Consider the following 20,623-nt stretch of genomic DNA (forward strand, 5'->3'; position numbering starts at 1 on the left):
GGGTGTCAAGAGATCAGCACATAGGCTTGAAATAAGTGTGTTTATGTTAGAAGCGATGAGTTCCGTTTCGATCTGTCGGCATGTTTGTTGAATATATAATTATAGTTGCAAAGTATGGGTTGATGTGCTAATGAGATTAATCAATAATGCACTTGTGCATTTAATATAATGCTTTTATCTGTGACACATTTCAGGTGTAATAAAATTAAAATATACTTTATTTAACATTGACAAAGAATATTTTAAATAATATTATCGTGATACTGTGCCAGGGGACGTGTTTACCTAATGACGTCACAATGATGATGACAGCGGACTTTAGAAGTTGCAGATTCGATACGAACATGCAGTTTAGCGCGACCGGAAGCGGAGCGCCGGAAGTGTTCGAGAACGCGCGTTATTTCACGGAACTTTCGTACAACAGCCCTCACGGAGGCAGGGATTATTTCTCGGGTTCCGCCGCGCCTTATCAGCGATACCCGAGTAGAGTATTTCCAGACCACTACCAATACACGGGGAATTCTAGCACTACAACGCCGCCCAGCTTTTACAGTACACAAAACGCAGATTACAATCATCAGAATAACAGCAGAAGTGGCAAAGTGCTCTCTCAAGGCTCGCCGTCTGAGAGTCACCAGAAACAGTCGAAACATGCCGGAATAAAGGAGGACGCGGACGATAAAGCAAAGACCGTTAAACCGAGCATGTCGCCAGACACGAAGGATGTGAAGTGTTCCGAACATTGCAGTTCCAACGATGAGGAGTTGGATATCAAACACGACAGTCCGATGTCGTCTTGTGGCAGTTCTTTAAAGGACGAAATATCCGACAAAAGCGGTGATGATGTGAACTCTGCGGACGACACTGGGGATGAACATTTGACTCACGTTCTGGCTCCAGGGTACCACGGAGAAAATAGGCGGTGCCTACTATGGGCTTGCAAGGCCTGTAAACGTAAAAGTGTTCAAATTGACCGCCGTAAGGCCGCGACGATGCGGGAGCGCCGTCGGCTTAGGAAAGTGAATGAAGCTTTCGAGGTTCTCAAGAAACGGACGTGCCCGAACCCCAACCAAAGACTTCCCAAGGTGGAAATTCTACGGAACGCGATTGAATATATCGAGAGTTTGGAGGACATGTTACACGGCAATCGTCTGGTGAGACCTGATGACCATCTCAACGAATCTGGGTCAAATAACGGCTCAGATTATATGGTACGTTATGCATGGTAACATTATGTATTTTAATAGCCACAATACAGATGTGACGGATGAAAGAGACCATAGATAATTGAAAGATACGTAAAAATATAAGCTTTTTTCAATCGAACATACTAATATTTTATAGTGGTATTATCTGACCAATATTAAATAATATCAATATCAAAATTTCTGATTGCATCATCGGCATAAAGTGTAAAATAAAAGACTTTATAGCCATAGTTTATGTGTAAATAGAGGACAGTGTATATACACACATAAATCTATATAATACGTGCGTGGTATGTGTTTAATTTACAATTTAATTTATAATTTAAAATTTGCCTCGATCTGTAAAATGTATTCGCAGTTCAAATTAGAAAATATAAATATGCTGAATAATCATTTTAAATGGAATTAAATCAAATAGTTGAGATAACACATATATGACTTAAATTATTAACATGTCATTTACCAAATATTTGAATTCTTCATCGTAAAAAATCACACCTGCAGACTGTGACTTATCTCTAACTTTATTTCTTCAATTATTTCACCATCGGAGTTTTATTGCACCGTCTCATAATAAATTATCCAGAGTTTACGAAATAAAATGTTATCACTTTCTCGATTGCCGCGAAGCGAACTCAAGAATTGTTTTCCAGTCTTGAATCGTGGCAACAAGATCTGTTTGACACTCGAAACATATACAATTCTTGCGATAACCTTCTATCAATTTTATATTAACCGTGATAACTTAATCATTTCTAAGTGTGACCTGATTTACATCAAACATGACATTTGTGTCTAAGCTCGGTTTTCGAGATTTCGAGGCCTTCGAAATATTAAATAGTATTCATATAAGTTCATTGTTGTATTTATTGCACACCAAAGGTGCCTACTCCAACATAACTATACCATACTCGCCGATTAATAATATGAACCTTCGTATTTGCTTCATTTTTTTTCTAATTGTTTTCCCTATCGTGTTATTTTATTTGACATCCTTTGATGTAGTCGTCGTTTTCCATACTCAAGGAATTTAATGAGCATAGGTGTTCTCAACCAAGCAAGCACGTTTTAGCTGCAGATGTTGGAAAATATGATGTTTTTTAGCCTCGCTCTGGGAAAGGGGGGTTTGATGAATGTGCATTAAGTGTTGCCCAACATTAATCAGGGACGACCCTTTCCCGCTTATATGCTATTTTTCGTATATTCGTCATACTGTGGACCTTCAGACGGTCGTATTCGGTCCACAGCCAATGTCGAATACTGCCTTATTCAGTCCGATAACAAGGTCCATATGACTTAACCCATTTATGCCCAGTGGACTCTCCCATCCTTCTAAATTGGACCAATTTATTTCCAAAAGTAGGGGTGTCTGGTATATTTATTTCTATATTTAGAATATTTCTTACTGAAATTTCTTTAAGCAAACAGCGCAGACCCAGATGAGACGCCGCATCATGCGGCGTCTCATCTGGGTCTACGCTGTTTGCAATGTCCTTTTTTCAGGACGCTAGGCATGAATGGGTTAATTGGTTAAAAGCATAATAGTACATTACCGGTGTATATGATCAAACCAAATAATAGTGCTATCATGGTATTTATTTCTCTCTTAAAAAGGATTCCATACACACATACTCAAACATAACTCAATTTCTACAATAGTTTAGAGTAATTTAATGTCATTGTGTTTTTTTATGGAACCGTTTCATTTCTTCTCTTGTTTACTTCTTTCAAGAAACGTTGCTATCAGTCCCGACTGTATAAATCAGTTAACGCCGCGGAGATAACATAATCCGAAAATAACAGATTTTAAATTCAATTTTAATTGCTCCTTTATTCTCCAGCGCCGTTATTATCCCTTCTAAACGACCATAATTATGTATGAATAATATCCTTTCGAATTAGGCACCAAGCAATTTCCCAAATACCCTTTTTTTATTTGCTAGTAATAACGACGACTAAAAATAACCCCGCTCCTGTGAAATTCACAAATAATGTTTTATAATTTCTGGAATATATTTCCGCATCGTTTCCAACTTGTGAACTTGTACTGTGAGAAAACGTACCGAATTCCATAGCGACCGTTCTCTTTATTAATTCCCAAGTGTCGAAACAGCGCGTACATCGCTTTATACTCAGCCCCAAGACCCTTGTTAGCGAGCGAAATAATCAACATGTGTTCGTAATTAAATGCTTATACATAAATCCGCAAAATACATGCATGGATCCGCCATGTTCTAAAGTTAAACATTCGTATTATTTTAACACGTCGCTTTGACCTGCGATAAATAAAACATGTTAGCGATTACGGGCACGACTTTAATTGCAGTCTGACATTTTTTCTCATCAATGCTCAAGCATTATCTGAGCAAATAACCGAGCAAGATTATTATCTATATTACCAAATTACCTGGAAAGTTTGTACTCGTGCCGGTCACTTTAGCGGGAACGCTTGTATTGTCGACCACAAAAGTCAGAATTTGTACAATCTTATTGCACCAGTACCAACTGACATTTTTTCTACGCGATGTGAAATTCTCCATATGACACCACGTGGCACAAATAATGGCCTACACAATTACAACAACCTAATTACGAGCGGGTTTTTGTTGCAAACGCTATGCCCTTATCAAACTCTGGATTACATCTTGTAGCTTGCGCTGTCTACGGAGCAAGAAAAAACATCATTTTGAAAAAAAGGCTGACTACATTTAGTGGTGTAGTTCGACTTCAGAAAGTTGTCTCGCGCTAACCAAACACCACGAGTCTCCAGTACGAGTCACTGACACAATATTATTATGTTTGGCGATAACTTGCCGTCAAAACATCGGTTAATTATGATGTCAAAATAATCGCAGGAATCGCAGCAGAATTAAGAGGAAAAACAGCCAACCCTAACGAAACGTAATGCCTCAATTCCGCATTACGAGATCTCATTAAGAATGCATTATCCAGTTTGCTGGATAAACACCACGGGCCCTATCGCGACGTGGCGCTGACGCAGGGCAATGGAACCGGACCGTGGGTCATTTAGACAACGATACGGTCATTTCTGGTAGATTTGTTTCAGTTCGGTGATTGAGGAGAGGTCCCCGTTGGGCATTGCTTATCAGCCACGGCCGTCAACGCGTCGATCCGGGCATGATGTATTCGATTTGACGAGTTAATTAAGTGACCGATACAGTTTTATTGAAATGAAATGAACTGATAGTGGACTTGCAATTCTAGCAGCGTGTAAGTTATAGTTCTGTCCAATACCGTGAAGGTTTTGTTCGAAAAGGGAAAACTATTATCATGATAAATACAATATAAAACAGTAACATTTACAGCTACGATGACGGCAAACATGTTATGAACTATCAATGACAACACGGAGCGTATATTGACCTCATCTAGAGTCCGTGATGACAAGAAGATGTGTATGGTGTGGAATCGTATGCCTTTCATCCGATGCATCTAACAGAAAAAAAGTATATACATACAATGTGTGTGAAATAACATTGAAGGGTTATGTATATGGACTGACTCGATACATAACTATAAATCACACATACAAACTATACTTTTCTTTTCACATTATTTTATAATGTATCGTCTTTTACAACGTTGTTTTCATCAATGTACTTCGTGTTAGAAAATGGCAAAAACGTTTCTCTACTTAACTCACGCAGAATACTTTGATGATACTTTAAAAGCCATAAACAGATTGTATATCCTGGAAGCCTTTGGCATTAAAACCTTTTAAATTGTCGTTTTTTAAACACGAAGCATATTCCAGCTATTAAAATCCTGCTATTTTTCGACGCTACATGTGTTATGAGTGAAACGTGCTTCTCAGGATGCTTTTGTTTGAGCAATATCACTTTGAATTTCCACTTATCATCACGAAGCTTCCGACATAAAAAAGGTCGTTACTTTAAACCGGATTTCATTCATTTAAATATTAAACATGTAGATACAATATCAGGCGAAAACAGTTGGTCTGTTTCCGCTAACCCAACCGACCAGATATTTTGTGCCGCCTCTAAATGTATTTGTGTTATTCCAATTTGAGTTTTCTAACTTTATTGCTTCATTCGATAACATTCGCTGAATTACCATTCGTATGCTTGTTTAAAAAAGAACATTGAGTGGACATACAAAATGTGGTCGCATAATGCAACGTTTACTTCGAAAATATACAGCCATAATTGTCAGCTTACATGAAAGTTTTTTTTTTAATAAAATAAGTTCAGTTAGCATTTTATTTTGTCATCTTCTTTCTGAGTATATCACTCTCTGTACACACTTTAGTTTTACTGCTAAATACTGCTAACCTTGTTTACACTGACGGCACTGTGCTCTCTATATATCTTTCTATTTCTCAAGATTACAGCTTTTTTTTTTAGTAAAACCATATTCACTTGAAACAAGATTCAGATATTTTAAGATCGAACTTCGTTTTAATTCATATTCTAATAACATGATAAATTTACTAAAATAACTATGCAAAAAAATAATCTCTAAAAAAAGAATCATCCTCGTGTCTCTGACGGCTAGCCAAATGTATGCTAAGGTTCTCAAGCAACCAACGATATCTTAAACTCGCGATTTTCTTGGTGAACATCCGATGACAAATTCCGACTTAAAGCATTAGCGTTTTCTTATAAACAATACACAACAATATTTCTTGCATAGCTGCAAAGATTGGAAGGAAAATGTTTTGGATACTGTCATGTTACATTTATACACATTTAGCGGCCCAGACAGGAGATTAGATTCCAGGGGCAGGGCTTATCCATTCGGGAGCTCGTCTGATAAGCCACCGCCGAAACCTGAGACCATTTGATAGCTCTTGATCATAACAATTAATCGGCTATCTTTCGCCCGTGGGTGGTGGGGTAATTACATTTGTCATCTAGTATATTCGGACGCCCTCGCCTGTTAACGTCAGCTACTTGTTAATGGAAGTGTCAAAATGTGGTTTATAAATAGGTCATATGTAGCGAGATACGTTTATAAACAACGACAGCGGCATTAGAATCTTGAAATGATAAAGAAACCAGAACAGTTCTTGCAATTAGTATAATTACATTTTTTGTTCTTGTACCATTAATCTATCTAGAACTATCATCTATAATTCCTAGACTTAAGTTATAAAATTGAAGCATTTTCGAAAACACGTTCAAACGAGCAGGAATCACACTCCCTCTGCTTCAATCATATATAAATACTAAACAACACAGAAAAACTGGTCTCTTGGTTACCCACCATTCAGCCCTCAAAAATATAGTTGACAGAATCCTGACGGTGAGGTCACTTTAATGCTTACATAAGGTAATAGTTATACATGTGCTCGTTTTATATTTACCTTTCTGGTGTGTGATTCGGTCTATCCGTTAAAAGCTGATTTTCTACTTTTTGATGTTTAAGATTTATTGATGACTAGTATTTCATACTTTTAATTTTACTGTATATATCGATGAGATTTTGGTGAATCGGCGTTATGGTTTTTTCCTCCAAATCGATCTGTCCAAAATATCATCCCTGATAATTACTTAAATGGACATAATATATAAATGAATATTGTATTGCTTATTTTATGAATGCGTTGGCGATTGTCTGAAAGTTTGTATATGTGATATTTTTAATCGGATCCTAAACAAATGTTCCAAAATAATGTCTTAAAATATCGCCCGCAGTATCCTGTATTCCAATAATATTATAACGTAATTAATAAAACCGTCTTTGATAATTTAGCGTATACGAATGGCCTCTATTAGACAAAAGTTATAAACTATTAAATTATAATTATAATTTCATGAACGTATGCTATATAAGTATCGAAGCTACGGCCATGTTGACGATCATGTCTTGAATTATTCCATAATCTGTGTTTTTCATTGTTGCGTTCAAATATGTGAAATTAACCCATTCATGCCTAGCGTCCTGAAAAAAGGACATTGCAAACAGCGTAACCACAGATGAGACGCCGCATGATGCGGCGTCTCATTTGGGTCTGCGCTGTTTGCTAAAAGGATTTTCAGTAATAAATATTCTAAATATAGAAATAAGTTTACTAGACATCCCTAATTTTCGAAATAAATTGATCCAATTTTGAAGGATGGGAGAGTCCACTAGGCATAAATGGGTAAAATGGTTTATATGCATGAGCATATTTTTTATGTGCTTCACACGTTTAAAACAATATGTATGTGAACCATTAATTTAAAAAGAAAAAAGCGAACATCTCATCATAGCGACCTTTCGCAATATGGACTTATATACGAGTTTTTATAATTAATATTGCATATATCAATGTCTTACTCATAAAAGAGGTATAATTAAAAAACAATTACGTCCCACCAACCTCTTCGTATTTACAGACAACGCATGTCTTTGATCGTTTACCTCCTACGAACTAACCTTCCTCTAATAATGCATATGCACTTTGGATGCCTCGCACAGCACTGTATCATACGAAATTAAAGACATATGAGTTCTTCTACACATGACCAGCACACTTCATCAAAATATCATCCACCTCAAAAGCAGTGTTTTTCTTAAGAGGCAACTGAATGGTGAAGGTTTGTTTCAATACATGATCGACATTTGATTATTCTTTCTGGACGCGAATCGAGTTGGCCTCCACGAAGAACGCTCCTGGGAGGTGTTTGTGTAAAACAGCTTTATGCTCATGGCTAAACCGGTTGGCAAACATCTGGAGAGATTATTCACATATGTGCTGGCGTGATTTAATGTTTAAACATATTGTTAGCAAGATTATATCTCGAAGCTCGGCGCGACAACGTGACTTTGCGAGGAATCATCCGAGGTTGGACACATACATGCATACATGCGTGTAATGTTAGACGCTAACTTGTACTTGACAGTGTGTGCGAGCTCTTCTAGTTCTCGGAATTGTTTCTTGATTTAATGATGAATTGTATATTTAATTAGCACAGCACTTCATATATTGATGTAGTAAAACAAAGAAATGTCATAATGTGGACTTATCAATGTGGCGTTATAAGTTGCTATGTGGCGTTATAAGTTGTTATTATTACCGAGAGCAAAACGTTCCTGCAGTCCTGCTTTCTTTATAAGCAACGAGATGATATACATAAAAAACATACGTATTTTTTATTGTTTGTTGCTTTTTATTTCTTTCAGAATTATAGTCGCTTACTATCAAATAATGTAGGCCGTCGCACCCAGAGTTTCCAATCTGTACAAACGATGATCAGATGTAAAGGACGTGCAAAGGCCGTCATCGACTACGTTTAGATTCTGAAAATGAAATTGCTGAAACTGTGTAATATTTCAAGGAAGACAACGCATGATTATTTTCTTGTTCTTTATTGTCCCCTACCGGTTTCACCGGAGGGGACTTATGGTTTGCGCTCCGCCTGTCTGTCCGTCCGTCCGTCCGTCACACTTTTCTGGATCCTGCGATAACTTTGAAAGTTCTTAATATTTTTGTCATGAAACTTGGAACATGGATAGATGGCAATATGGACAGTATGCACGTTATTTCATTTTGTTTCTGCGTCAAAAATTCTGGTTGCTATGGCAACAAATAGACTAGAAATACTGCTGAAAGTGGTGGTTTTCTGGATCCTGCGATAACTTTAAAAGTTCTTAATATTTTTTCATGAAACTTTGAACATAGATAGATGGCAATATGGACATAATGCACGTCATTTCATTTTGTTCCTACGTCAAAAATTGTGGTTGCTATGGCAACCAAAAACTAATAATAAAAAAAATCTGAAAATGGTGGAATTTCTGACAATGGTGTAGCCGGTAGGGGACCATATTGCTTGACAATAGCCTTCTATTGCAAAGTTACCAAGTCATATCCTTACAAAAAAACAAAAAGGAAAAGCACTGTTTACAAGAAGACGTTTTACACAAACCCGGAATAATATAAATGAAATATTTAACATAAACCACTGCATCTGTTTTAGTCTTTCTCGGAACAAATATTTAATCGAATTCGTATTCCATTCAACCTCCAATAAACCATCCTAAAGGGCCATTAAATCCCCGTATGGGACATAAAGCCCCGTTAATGTGTAACGGGTCAGCACCCACGTCGTGATAGTGCCCTTTGCGCCCCTTTAAACAATATGAGAGCCCCTTTCATTGGGTGCTAATGAACCTCGTTTATAATGTTTATTTTAAGGTCTCGACCGGCTCGCTAGGCATGTAAAATCGGCATGAACTGTCGACACATCAATGCGAAGCGACGACGTTTCGGAATTGTGAAATATTTAGGTGGTAATTCACTCGCTTTGATCTGCAATTTTGATTCCAGAAATGAAAGAGGTCGTAAACTTTTGAACTGGATTGTTCAGTTTATAAGTGTGACCGAAGTGACAAAAAACGTCCACTGAAGTAACAAGCAGGAAATCTGATTATTCGAACAGTGTTGATCATCCAGGTACTAAACGTCAATGTTTGCTTTGGTTCTGTACCGTTATTTCTTGAGAATTAGACTTTTGCGAGAATCGTTATGAAGTTTAATTATCTCAGGCATTTGAAAGTTATGTTTAAACAATTAACATTGGCGGCGCATCAGTCAAATAGCGTTTCTTTGATCTCGAGCCGGGATTCGAGTAAAACGCTTCTATTTGAAGAGGTTTTCCGATAAAAATCTTAATTGTCATTAAGAACTGGATTCGCATGTAAATGATGTTAAAATGCCATTCTGTTAGAAAAGTCGGTTGCATATAACCGACTTTTTCAGATTTTGAAAACTCACCAATTACTATCATAATTGAAATCAGACTTATAATTTATGATCCGCTAACGTAGAAAGTTCACTTTATAACAGTGCGTTCAAAATATTAATTGAAAGTGTGGAACTTTGTTCTCAATATTAAAGCAACTCAAAATATAACCATAATTAAAACATAACAAATAGAGTCGCCAAATAGAAACGAGTCGCGTTCTGAGAAAACTGGGCTTAATGCATGTGCGTAAAGTGTCATCCCAGATTACCCTTTGGAGTCCACACATGCTAATCAGGGACGACACTTTCCGCCTTAACTTGATTTTCGTGTAGAAGAGACTTCCTGTTAACGAAAAGTACCATAAAAGCGGAAAGTGTCGTCCCTAATTAGCCTGTGCGGACTGCACAGGCTAATCTGGGATGGCACTTTACGCACATGCATTAAGCTCCGTTTTTTTCAGAACGCGTCACATTAATGGTTAACATAAACATAATAATCGCTCTTGGAAAACGGGGCTTACTTAATGCACGTGCGCGAAGTCGCAGATTAGCCTTGCAGAGACAACTTTTCCCGCGTACATTGGGTGTTCGTGTGTTTAAGACTTTTATCAAACGAGCAATTGTATTTAAACGGAAGGTGTCGGTCGTCCTTGATAAGCGTGTGCGGACTCCATAGGCTAATCTGGGATGACACTTAACTCATATGCATTACCTCCCGTTTGCCCAGAGCAAGGCTAAAAAGTTAAACCTCATAATTATTATAAGAAGGGACATTCGTATTGACATCCGTCAGTCTGCCACTAAAGGCAATGTACCATTGCACAACACAATACATGACGATATGTACTATATTAAATACTAACCCTGTTAACTTAATAAACAATTGAAAATAAACATCGGAAAAAGCTTTTAATATAAAAAAATAAAAATGATAAAACATCCAAAAGACGAAGCTTTTTTATTTAAAAGGATTGACGAATTTCCAATAAAATGTACACGACACAAATCGATATACCGGTACAACACAGAAAAAAATAGTGTTACCGCATAGAAAGTCACATACAAACCTAAACCAAAATATGCATTTAAACCAAGGAAAAATGTATTATCATTGTTATCACTAGTTGACAATGTTACTGCATTACGTGGTGCATGTTTTTTCGGAGTTGGTAGACATAAACGTGTATAATTAACGTCAAGGGGGCGTTCTATCAAAACCGGGACGGGGTATTAAGGCTCATCAGTGAATACTTCAAAGATAATTGGCTTCGAAGTAGGTATTGTGTTTTGGTTGTGAGAAAGATAAATCTTTGACTTTGTGTTTTTGTAGACGGTTGTAGGTTATATGACGCAACAAAATAATGGCAGATAGTATATCATCATGCATAAAAGCGCACTGGTTTATTCTTTTTAATTTAAGATATAAATTCTATAAACGACATTTTTTTGAAGGACGAAACAATTTGCACTGAGGCGGTCCAATGAATTGACATAACGTCATCGAGGACAGCATAACATTTTGTTAGTATTTCTAATACTTAAAATAGAAATAATAAGTAATATAAATTAATGATAACACTAAAATATAAAATAAAAAATGAAATAAAAAAAATAAAATAATAATAATAATAATAATAAAAATAATAATAATAATAATAATAATAATAATAATAATAATAATAATAATAATAATAATAATAATAATAGTAATTATAATAAATTGCAGCAAGGAGCGATATATAAATTCGCTTTCCAATGGTCGTAAAATACAAGATAACAACAAATGGTTTGCCTTTTATGTCCGGCTTTATGCCATGTACTCTTACTACTGAAAATGAATATATTAATATACGTTAAAACACTCAATGGTGCCGTGTGAAGTTTCCGACATGAACGTGTGCAAAGTCACGTGTCTAAAGGTAATGACGTAAATATGACGAATGCAACGGACATATAACTAACAAAGAAATGACCGACCCATCGAGTATGATAAAACACCGGATTGTCTGACACTTCTTGACGTTTTATACCCAAGGAAAAGCAATTATGGTCGTTAAACTAATCGCCTACGTTTAAGGATTGTCTATCTTTCGAAGAGTATATGAAATTTAATTTGGGTTATTCCGTTTTTAATTTCATTATTATATTTGTACAATGTTGCCCCATAAATTGTTATGTTATTTTTTTTTCCTTTTCAGACGGTGAACAGTCCTCACTTCTATCCGGACAAACTGCACCATATGTCCGAACTGAACGGCTACAATTCACACCAGAATGGTGAGTATTAACATAATAATATAATTAACTTATTGAAGTGGTTATACAAAACGATTACATACGTTTCTTTCAAACATCTTATTCCTAAAACATTATAGAAAGTAACTTTGATACTTATTTGTCACTAGTGCTTGTCATTTTGATATTTTTAAGGACAGTAAATTTGTCAAGGAAATTTAACGGAGTAGCACAACATACACAATACGTATGGCCTGCCTGTAAATTTCACAAAGTTGATGCAGTTTTTAAGGGGCTAACTAATTTAAGGTTACACCTAGCTGTAACTCATGCAATTAAAAGCAATATGTTTATGTAATGGACGTTATAGTCAATTTATTGTTTCACGTTTTCTAATGAAATTTAAAACAGACGTTCTTAACATGATCTACATCGTAAACACTCACATTATGACAAGAACAAAATACCTTTGCATCGATCACCAACGCATGGTCTAAGGATCTGAAATCAGAACGAGTCTAATATCTGCGCGGATGTTCAAGTTGCATAAATTATTAGAGTCAGTACTACCAACAAATATAAGTTGTACAAGGATGGTTCTACATTGTGTCCTCGTCAATATAATCTTGATATGTCTTCTGAGAACATTGACCAGGAAACATAAGCTTAGTATGCATTCTGAAGTAGTATTGCGGCAGTTTTGGTTATTTTGTTGCCATTAATACAAATCTTGAACAATTGTCTACATATAACACATACATCTATGTGAAAAAACAACATATGGGACTCGGCTTGTTATAATTATATATGCAACTTCAGCAGACATGATGATTATACATATTATACAAAATCTTGGATATGAATCGCCTTTCTTTCGAAATATATATGCATACCTAAAAAACACGCAGTTAAATATAATAATTTTACCAGTTATGGTGTTGATATATCCTCCATATATAAAATATCGCGAATTACCACTCAAAGCACATGTACTTATGAATCTAAGTTTGCATTCTTAAAGCTCGTGTCCATCAAAAATAATTTAACGCATACTAAATGGCATCAGCTTTCATTAAACAAAATGACGTTGAATTAACTAAGCATTATTTTGCTCGTAAGAAATGCATCAATTTATGTTTCTTTTCGTAAGTGCATAGCATTAATGGAAATATATTTCTAATCAAACGTGTGTTTAGTTGTAACGGTTAACTACTTTAATTATAAATGATCAAGGTTATTTGCTTTATTTCGTTTGTAAATATATTCCTATAGGCAAGCACCTTGTAATATATCTTGGAATATATTAGTTATACTTATTTCCGCATGTGTGTTCAGTAATTGAATTATTATTTTGTGAAGACTATAACTAATTATTACTTGGCGATGTTGGAATATTGAAGGACGCATGTTATCATGTTCGTTAAAACTTGCGTAATGCGAATACAATAAGTTCTTTACCAAATTCTCATTTAGATCTGTTGGATATTTTGTAACTTATTTATACTTAAAACCTATTACACACGCGCGTAATATATTTTCAAGACTTAAGTTCCTGGTGTACTTCATTTTTTGTGTAGTATTTGATTTATGCGTCCCGTTTTGGATTTGTTTTCATTTTCTATCTGCAAAGAGGCACATTTGAGTAAGATCGTTTTACACGTGCGTTTTTTAATTATATCAATTCTGGTTTAAGTGTGCGTTTCGTATTTGAATTGTCTGTTCCAAGGCAGTGATCCTGATTTAATTCATTTTATGTTCATAGTTTTGTATACGTATAACGTTAAACACGTTGATATTAAGTGTATATTCACCTTGGTTTGGCATAGTTTTGCCTATTGTAGTAGTAATAAATAATTTATTGATACAATTAAAATTATAATAAAATAAATGGTCGTTTTTTTCCAAATATTACCCTGAATATGGTACGTATACTTACAAAACGTAAAGTCTCGACGTTACTACGTTTATTCCAGAACATTAATTATAAACATAATACTTAATCGCTTCCGTATTTAATGCTTCAAAAAAAGAAGAGCGTAGTATGCATCAACATCTAAAATTAAGCGTTTAGATTATTTTATACTAACATGGATTATATGTAGAGTAAAACATTGTTTTGGTAATTTTCGTCTTTGATTCATTTAAGGGTAGCTATGCACGAGATAATTAATTATGCGCAATAAACTACATCGGGGATTAGCAAATCCGATCCACCTGGATTACGTTTAATGAAGGCTACATGTCACTATATAGCAATGTAAACGGGGTACTTAATTCCGCGTTATGGCACCGCAGCGTATAAAGAGTGGTTCTGTTTAGTAATAAAGGTATATTTTGTGGATAATTCCACCGGAATCATGCATAAAAAGCGGTATGTGCAAATATTCACAAGTATGTCATCGTGGTAAATTGCAAAACTGGTGCGTACGGTAATTATTTGAGGGGCCGGGAGTCATTAAACCCTAGACTACTTTAGTGGCTCGTTAAGTGGTTCCAGCGCTTTGATGCTGTGCTTAAAAATCTCATTCCGTGAGACTTAGTCATGTAGTCATTTTATGTATTAGCCTGTTATTATAACATTCGTTTTTATACACATTATATCATTAAAACTTCGCTGGTCATTCTTATTATCATAAATCAATATCAATCCAATGTAATATATCACATCAAATATTAATAAGTATTTGTACAAATTCTCTTACGACATAAAACATTACCTATTAAAATTTAAGAAAAATTATGGATACATAGTTTAATCATTTCTTTACTGATTCATTTATTATTGGAATTTTAAATCTTAAATCAAAAGGTTGTGCGTTGAAAAAGTATGTGTATTCTTTGTAAATAAACACAATAATATATAAGAATACAAAATATGCACCAATTTCTAATATAACATATTCTCAAATAAATTATATTCAACATGTTGGAACGGTGTCTAACGGTTCTTACAAAACAAAACACAAATAATCAAAACAAAATAAATATTAAAAAAAACACACGAAACAAACCAAACCAACAGAACAAAAATGCCAGTTTATTGCATTTTGTTTAATTTTTTTTTTTAAATGAATTCGGGAAGGTTTCGAACTCTTGATGCGGCCATTATACGACTATCTGTCATCGACGTCGGGGCAATTTGTAGATGCCAAGTGGTACGCCATGCAGATAGATGCGTGCGCATATGATAAGGAGGCGAGTCAGATGCATTTTGTTGGCCTTTGTAGACGCCGGTTGTTAAACATAAATGATCGACGACTGTTGAAAGTTTTATGTTCACCATGAACCGTAGCATCATCATTTATTTCCTGTTTTCGTATCGGTTGAACGGACAAAACATTTTCCTACATATTCTCACTTTGCAAAATCATATTTATATATATTTATATATATTTGCAGTTTTTGTGGGTCGGGGTATGGTGCATGACATTTTTTTAAACATTTTGTCAATTATTTCCAAAAGCTTTTTAATCATTTTCTCATACTTTTTTCACGTCTTCGAGTTCTGTTTCCGGGCGTTATTATTATTATGTTTATTTTAAACACTGATTATACAAGAACGTTCGCACCGACTTATCTATTGCTATAGTACCACTTTTATCCGAAATGTTGGTGCACCCTAGCGCAGGTATACTTATTAACATCAAGAAAGTGTATGTATTTACTATTCGAACGAAGCTTATTACCCATTAACTAGACCATTGCTATCCACTTTCCTCACTAAATCTCGTATATCAGAGATGTGTGGGTATATAATTGGCATTATATATTTTTCGAGCACAAATTCCCGGTGCATTGTGGTTAATAAATGGAACTCTATATCAAATTAGCGTTCTTCTCAGCGACAAGGCCTTTCTTACAGGAAGTGAAGTCTTGAATAAACTTTTTTATAGTTTCGTTCATTCAGTTTAAACTACGAATTCAAACATAGTTTCCAAGTATTTTTTTTATAGCATTGCATGCGTAAATGTACCAGTTTGTCAATTTAGCTCCATCATCATGCAACTTTTTCTAACAATCACTTCTGAGTATATTATTGAAATAGTATTTTGTCTCACATAAACCACCTAACTAGTGTGTAAAACAGCACAGGTAGTACTTAACCCTTTGCATGCTAGGAAATTTGTCGTCTGCTAAAATGTCGTCTGCTGAGTTTCTAAAATTAGCATTTTCTTTGATTCTTTTTTCAAAGAATACTATAAGAATAGCAAACAGTTTGGATCCTGATGAGACGCCACGTTCTGTGGCGTCTCATCTGGATCCAAAATGTTTGCAAAGGCCTTCAAAATTCGGTTCCAGCACTGAAAGAGTTAATAAGTTAAATGTAATCATTCTAGCCAGAGTCAATGCTGATACTGTATTGAGGAATAAGAGTAAAATTACTACTGTAATTTGTATTGCTCGTGAATAAAATGCTGAATGTATTTAAGACATGACAGAGCAGGAATTATTGAAAACTAGATTTTATAATGGAATAATAAGTATAATAAGACTAAACTTTAGGTTTCGCTTAAAACTAACGAATTGAAAACAGTTTTAGCAACGAATGTTCAGAAGGTGGTAATTGCAATTGCAAATCAATTCATAATATAGAAAAAGGTTTCATTCAGGTATGCGTTAAATGATTATTTCTGTACAGCATGTTTGTACCTGATTTTAAATGCATTGAGGATATTTTATTATGATTTTCGTTTAAAATAATATAGGCCAGACAGCTTCAAAGATTTTTCAATTTGTATAGGTTTCGCCTTAGGTAAATAACATCCATAACGAAAACAAAACGAACATTGTCTACTACTTTCGATCTATTAAGGATATCGGGCCCATTTTGTGTAGTTAGTTTGTAAGTTTCCATATGATACACTCTCAGCAAAAGCTCTTTTATGTTGTGGGAAATTCACTTGAAATTCCCAAAACCTCTAGAGTGGATCGAATTAAGCATATTAGAATAACAGATACTTGCAATTTGCCATTTCCTATACGCTATCATCAAACGGGTGCTGTAAAGCGTACAAGTTAACGATGATCATTGTGCGGTTGGTAAAACGGAAATGTATAGTAAAAACACACTATGAAATCACACACACTAAACAAAAACAGCTAAATATACGTATTGGGGTCACTGGCGAAAATGTTTAAAGTGTAAAAAGCAATATTAATTTATTCCTTGTTTCATATAATTTAGTTACATTTCCCAAGCTTAGTTAGTGTCTTGAATTTCATTTTAAAAAAATCAAAATGGCAAACATTTTATAAAAAAGAGACAACATGAAACGTTTTCATTGTGATGTATGTGTGACACAAACAATTACGCCCATGTAGCAGCTAAGCCGATATTAGTCGGAAAGAAAATATTTTTGCAAATAAAGTTTATAATAATAAGTATGATTATGTATTTTAACGATTTATTTCATTGCTTTGGGACATTTCAATCATTTATCCATATTAATACCTATATTCAATTTAATTCATTATTTATATATTGCACAGTTATATATGTTTGCTAGGTATCCAAATACTATCAGAAGGAAATTTCAGCTTTGAGTTAAACGCAATTATATCTAAAACTATGGACATAAAAAGTTAAACAATCGTGTGCATAAACCAACACGCAACACTGAAAACGACGAACAGACTATTTGTTAAAAATGTATAGATTTATTCCAGAGAACGTTAATCAAATATTATTATAGGACCGTGATCTGAATTGTAATGACCTATGATTGTGTGAACCTTACATATAAATGTTTAGAAATTTGGATAGAAATTCGGCTGTTAATATTGAATAACATTGCTGTAATAATATGATAACCTAAAAAGTGTATGAAAATATTAATAATGTCATCTTCTAATATTACATACTGTGTTTTCTTATATTTGTAAGGTGAGTGCTTGATACGCCAAACAAACATGTATATGAGCCTATGCGACAAGGGGGTTTAATGTATGAGCGTAAAGTGTTGTCCCAGTTTATATGGGACAATACATTCCGCTTGTATTTTATTTTTCGTTTAAAGGAAGACCATTCATGACAAAAATCCAGTTAAGGCAGAACATTTTGACCCCATTTACCTTTGCTGACTGCACAGGCTAATCTGGGACGACACTTTACGCACATTCATTTAAAAACCCTTTTCACAGACCAATGCTCATGTGAGTAGTCTCGTTGTACCTTGCAAATGACGAACGTTATACAAACTAATATTCCCACGAGGCCATTGTCAGAGGAGTCTACGATATAATCATGTACAACACAGAGACACAACAATAGATAGTTCCCTAGTTACCCCGGCGATGAAATCTCTAACTGTGCATCATATTGCTTAACCCCAGGTGCCGATTCTTCAAACAAAAGCAGCGCCGCCTCTCGCCTTACCCCTGAAATAGGTCGCATTTTTCTCGCTCATGTGCTAATACCATTTCATTATTATGATGATAATTCTGATAAGAAAACCAGGAAGACGCTTATCATAATTAATTATGCAACGCACGTGCTTGCGTGAGTGAGATAGGGCTCGACATGACCCCTTAATTGGGCGCGTGAAATTGGCGTGAAATTTTATAGCCCCTCGAATACGATTCGGTTGCGTTGCTGTAATTCGGGCCATCTAGGCGACGCGCGTAAAAACCACTCTGAAGTCCGAATACAGTTCTGACGTCAAGCAGATAAATCAGTGTACACGTGTGCACACGAACGATAGTTACGCATCTATAGAACTAAGAGTCTCCGAAGCTGAATCTTCTACAGCTTACTAATTATATTTTAAGGATCAGTATACTTTGTGGAAACACTCAAACGGGTTGCTGTACATAAATACAAACTAAATGAAAGATACAATCAAACGAACGATACTTAAGATTCAACGTGTTCTCATGATATGCCATATCCGGGCCTGGAAAGCAATTTTCCATGATATATTTAGACATTATATGAACAAATAATTTATTAATGTTTTCATGTAATTTCAGGTTACATGGACCATGTTCATCATCAGACGCATCACCACCAACATCATCATCAACAGCAACAACAACAACACTCACAGGGTGGAAGCAACGTATCAAGTCTAGACTGTCTCTCGCTGATTGTCGAAAGCATCAGTGCCACTTCCGGATCTCCAATGATGACGTCACTTGCTCCAACAGAACGCCCTTTATAAAAAGTTACGTTTGTTCTACTAACTCGTGCTTTTTATTGGATTAAACATCAAAGTGTGATAAAAAGTGGTGTGTCCTTATTTTATCTGTTGTGCAGTTGTTGAATTATATATTTAGTGACCAATTAACAAATCATTTTGCATTTATTATACTGAAAAAATGAACAGAAAATGCTTGAAGTATCGTCAATAATCATGTGATTTTATAAGTTTTGTATTAATAACGGTTTTATATTAATATTTATTAACACATTTTTCAAACCAATAAACGACAACGTTTAAATGCAAAGACAGAGAGCTTTTTTAACGTTTTATTTGAGTGTGAATAAACGCACGATGTGAAATGTCTGCCTGCAATGCGCTGTGAGTGGTGAAATGAAGAATTAAACACACGATGAAACCTAAACATACTCGCTTTTCAGACAATTATGTCGTCGTTATCAATAGTTCTGTTAGTAATCAGACAATTATGTCGTCGTTATCAATAGTTCTGTTAGTAATGCATGTGTGCGATTGTTCATCAAGATGACACGTTTGGTCGCCCTCCTCCTCCTCCTCATAATAATCATCATTATCACCATCATCTTCCCAAATTATATCATCACAACCGTTATCAGTAGAATCACCAATATTATTATTATCTTTTAATTCTTATTCATAACCCTCTTTGCTTTTGTCGTCCAGTTATTAATCTTCCTCCTTTTGTTATCGTTATTCAATACATATGCATAACAATCCTTTCGTCTGTTTCAACCATTCATAATGTCTTTTTTTTTTAAACAACCGCAACAACAACATCCAGTTTATAATTTTCTATTTGTTCACACGGAACATCTGTATTCTTTTATTCTCGGCCCTTATGACAGTAACAAAGATCGCGATCTCGCGTTTTAATTGCACCTATCGAAAGAAATAGACTTCTATTAGAAATACAGTACCGTGGGAAACCCATGCTTAAGAAGGCATCATATCTTGGAAACAAGCTACCCGAGAATAGAAGAAAGAGATTAATTAAAATCTTAACAGCAACATAGATGCTGTGTGAGGCATTTTTTGTTTGCAGTTTTTGCTCTTCTTGTATTGGAAACAAGCAATTATTCTTATATTGAACATGGTTATGCTCATTGCTTGTAAATACACAGTTTATATGTATTAAAGATCAAGCATGTAATTCGTTATTTCTGACAATTAATCCATATGAAAATTAATCATTATATACTGTACGTATGCTGTAGACTACTGTGTTTCTTTTTGTTCTTTCTTCTTCTTCTTTAAAGCCGACTTTTATTCTATGCAAATCACAATCTGAC

General features: G+C 35.0%; 1 protein-coding gene across 1 annotated transcript; it reads left to right on the top strand.

Moving 5' to 3' along the window:
- Positions 1–344: 344 nt before the first annotated feature.
- Positions 345–19,495, top strand: LOC127878230 (myogenic factor 6-like). The gene is made up of 3 exons (XM_052424749.1): positions 345–1,211; positions 12,120–12,198; positions 19,126–19,495. The coding sequence occupies exons 1-3, from the start codon at positions 345–347 to the stop codon at positions 19,314–19,316; spliced, it is 1,137 nt and encodes a 378-aa protein (XP_052280709.1). The 3' UTR covers positions 19,317–19,495.
- Positions 19,496–20,623: the final 1,128 nt, after the last annotated feature.

The sequence above is a fragment of the Dreissena polymorpha genome, chromosome 4 (genome assembly GCF_020536995.1).
Source record: "Dreissena polymorpha isolate Duluth1 chromosome 4, UMN_Dpol_1.0, whole genome shotgun sequence".
Classification (NCBI taxonomy): domain Eukaryota; kingdom Metazoa; phylum Mollusca; class Bivalvia; order Myida; family Dreissenidae; genus Dreissena; species Dreissena polymorpha.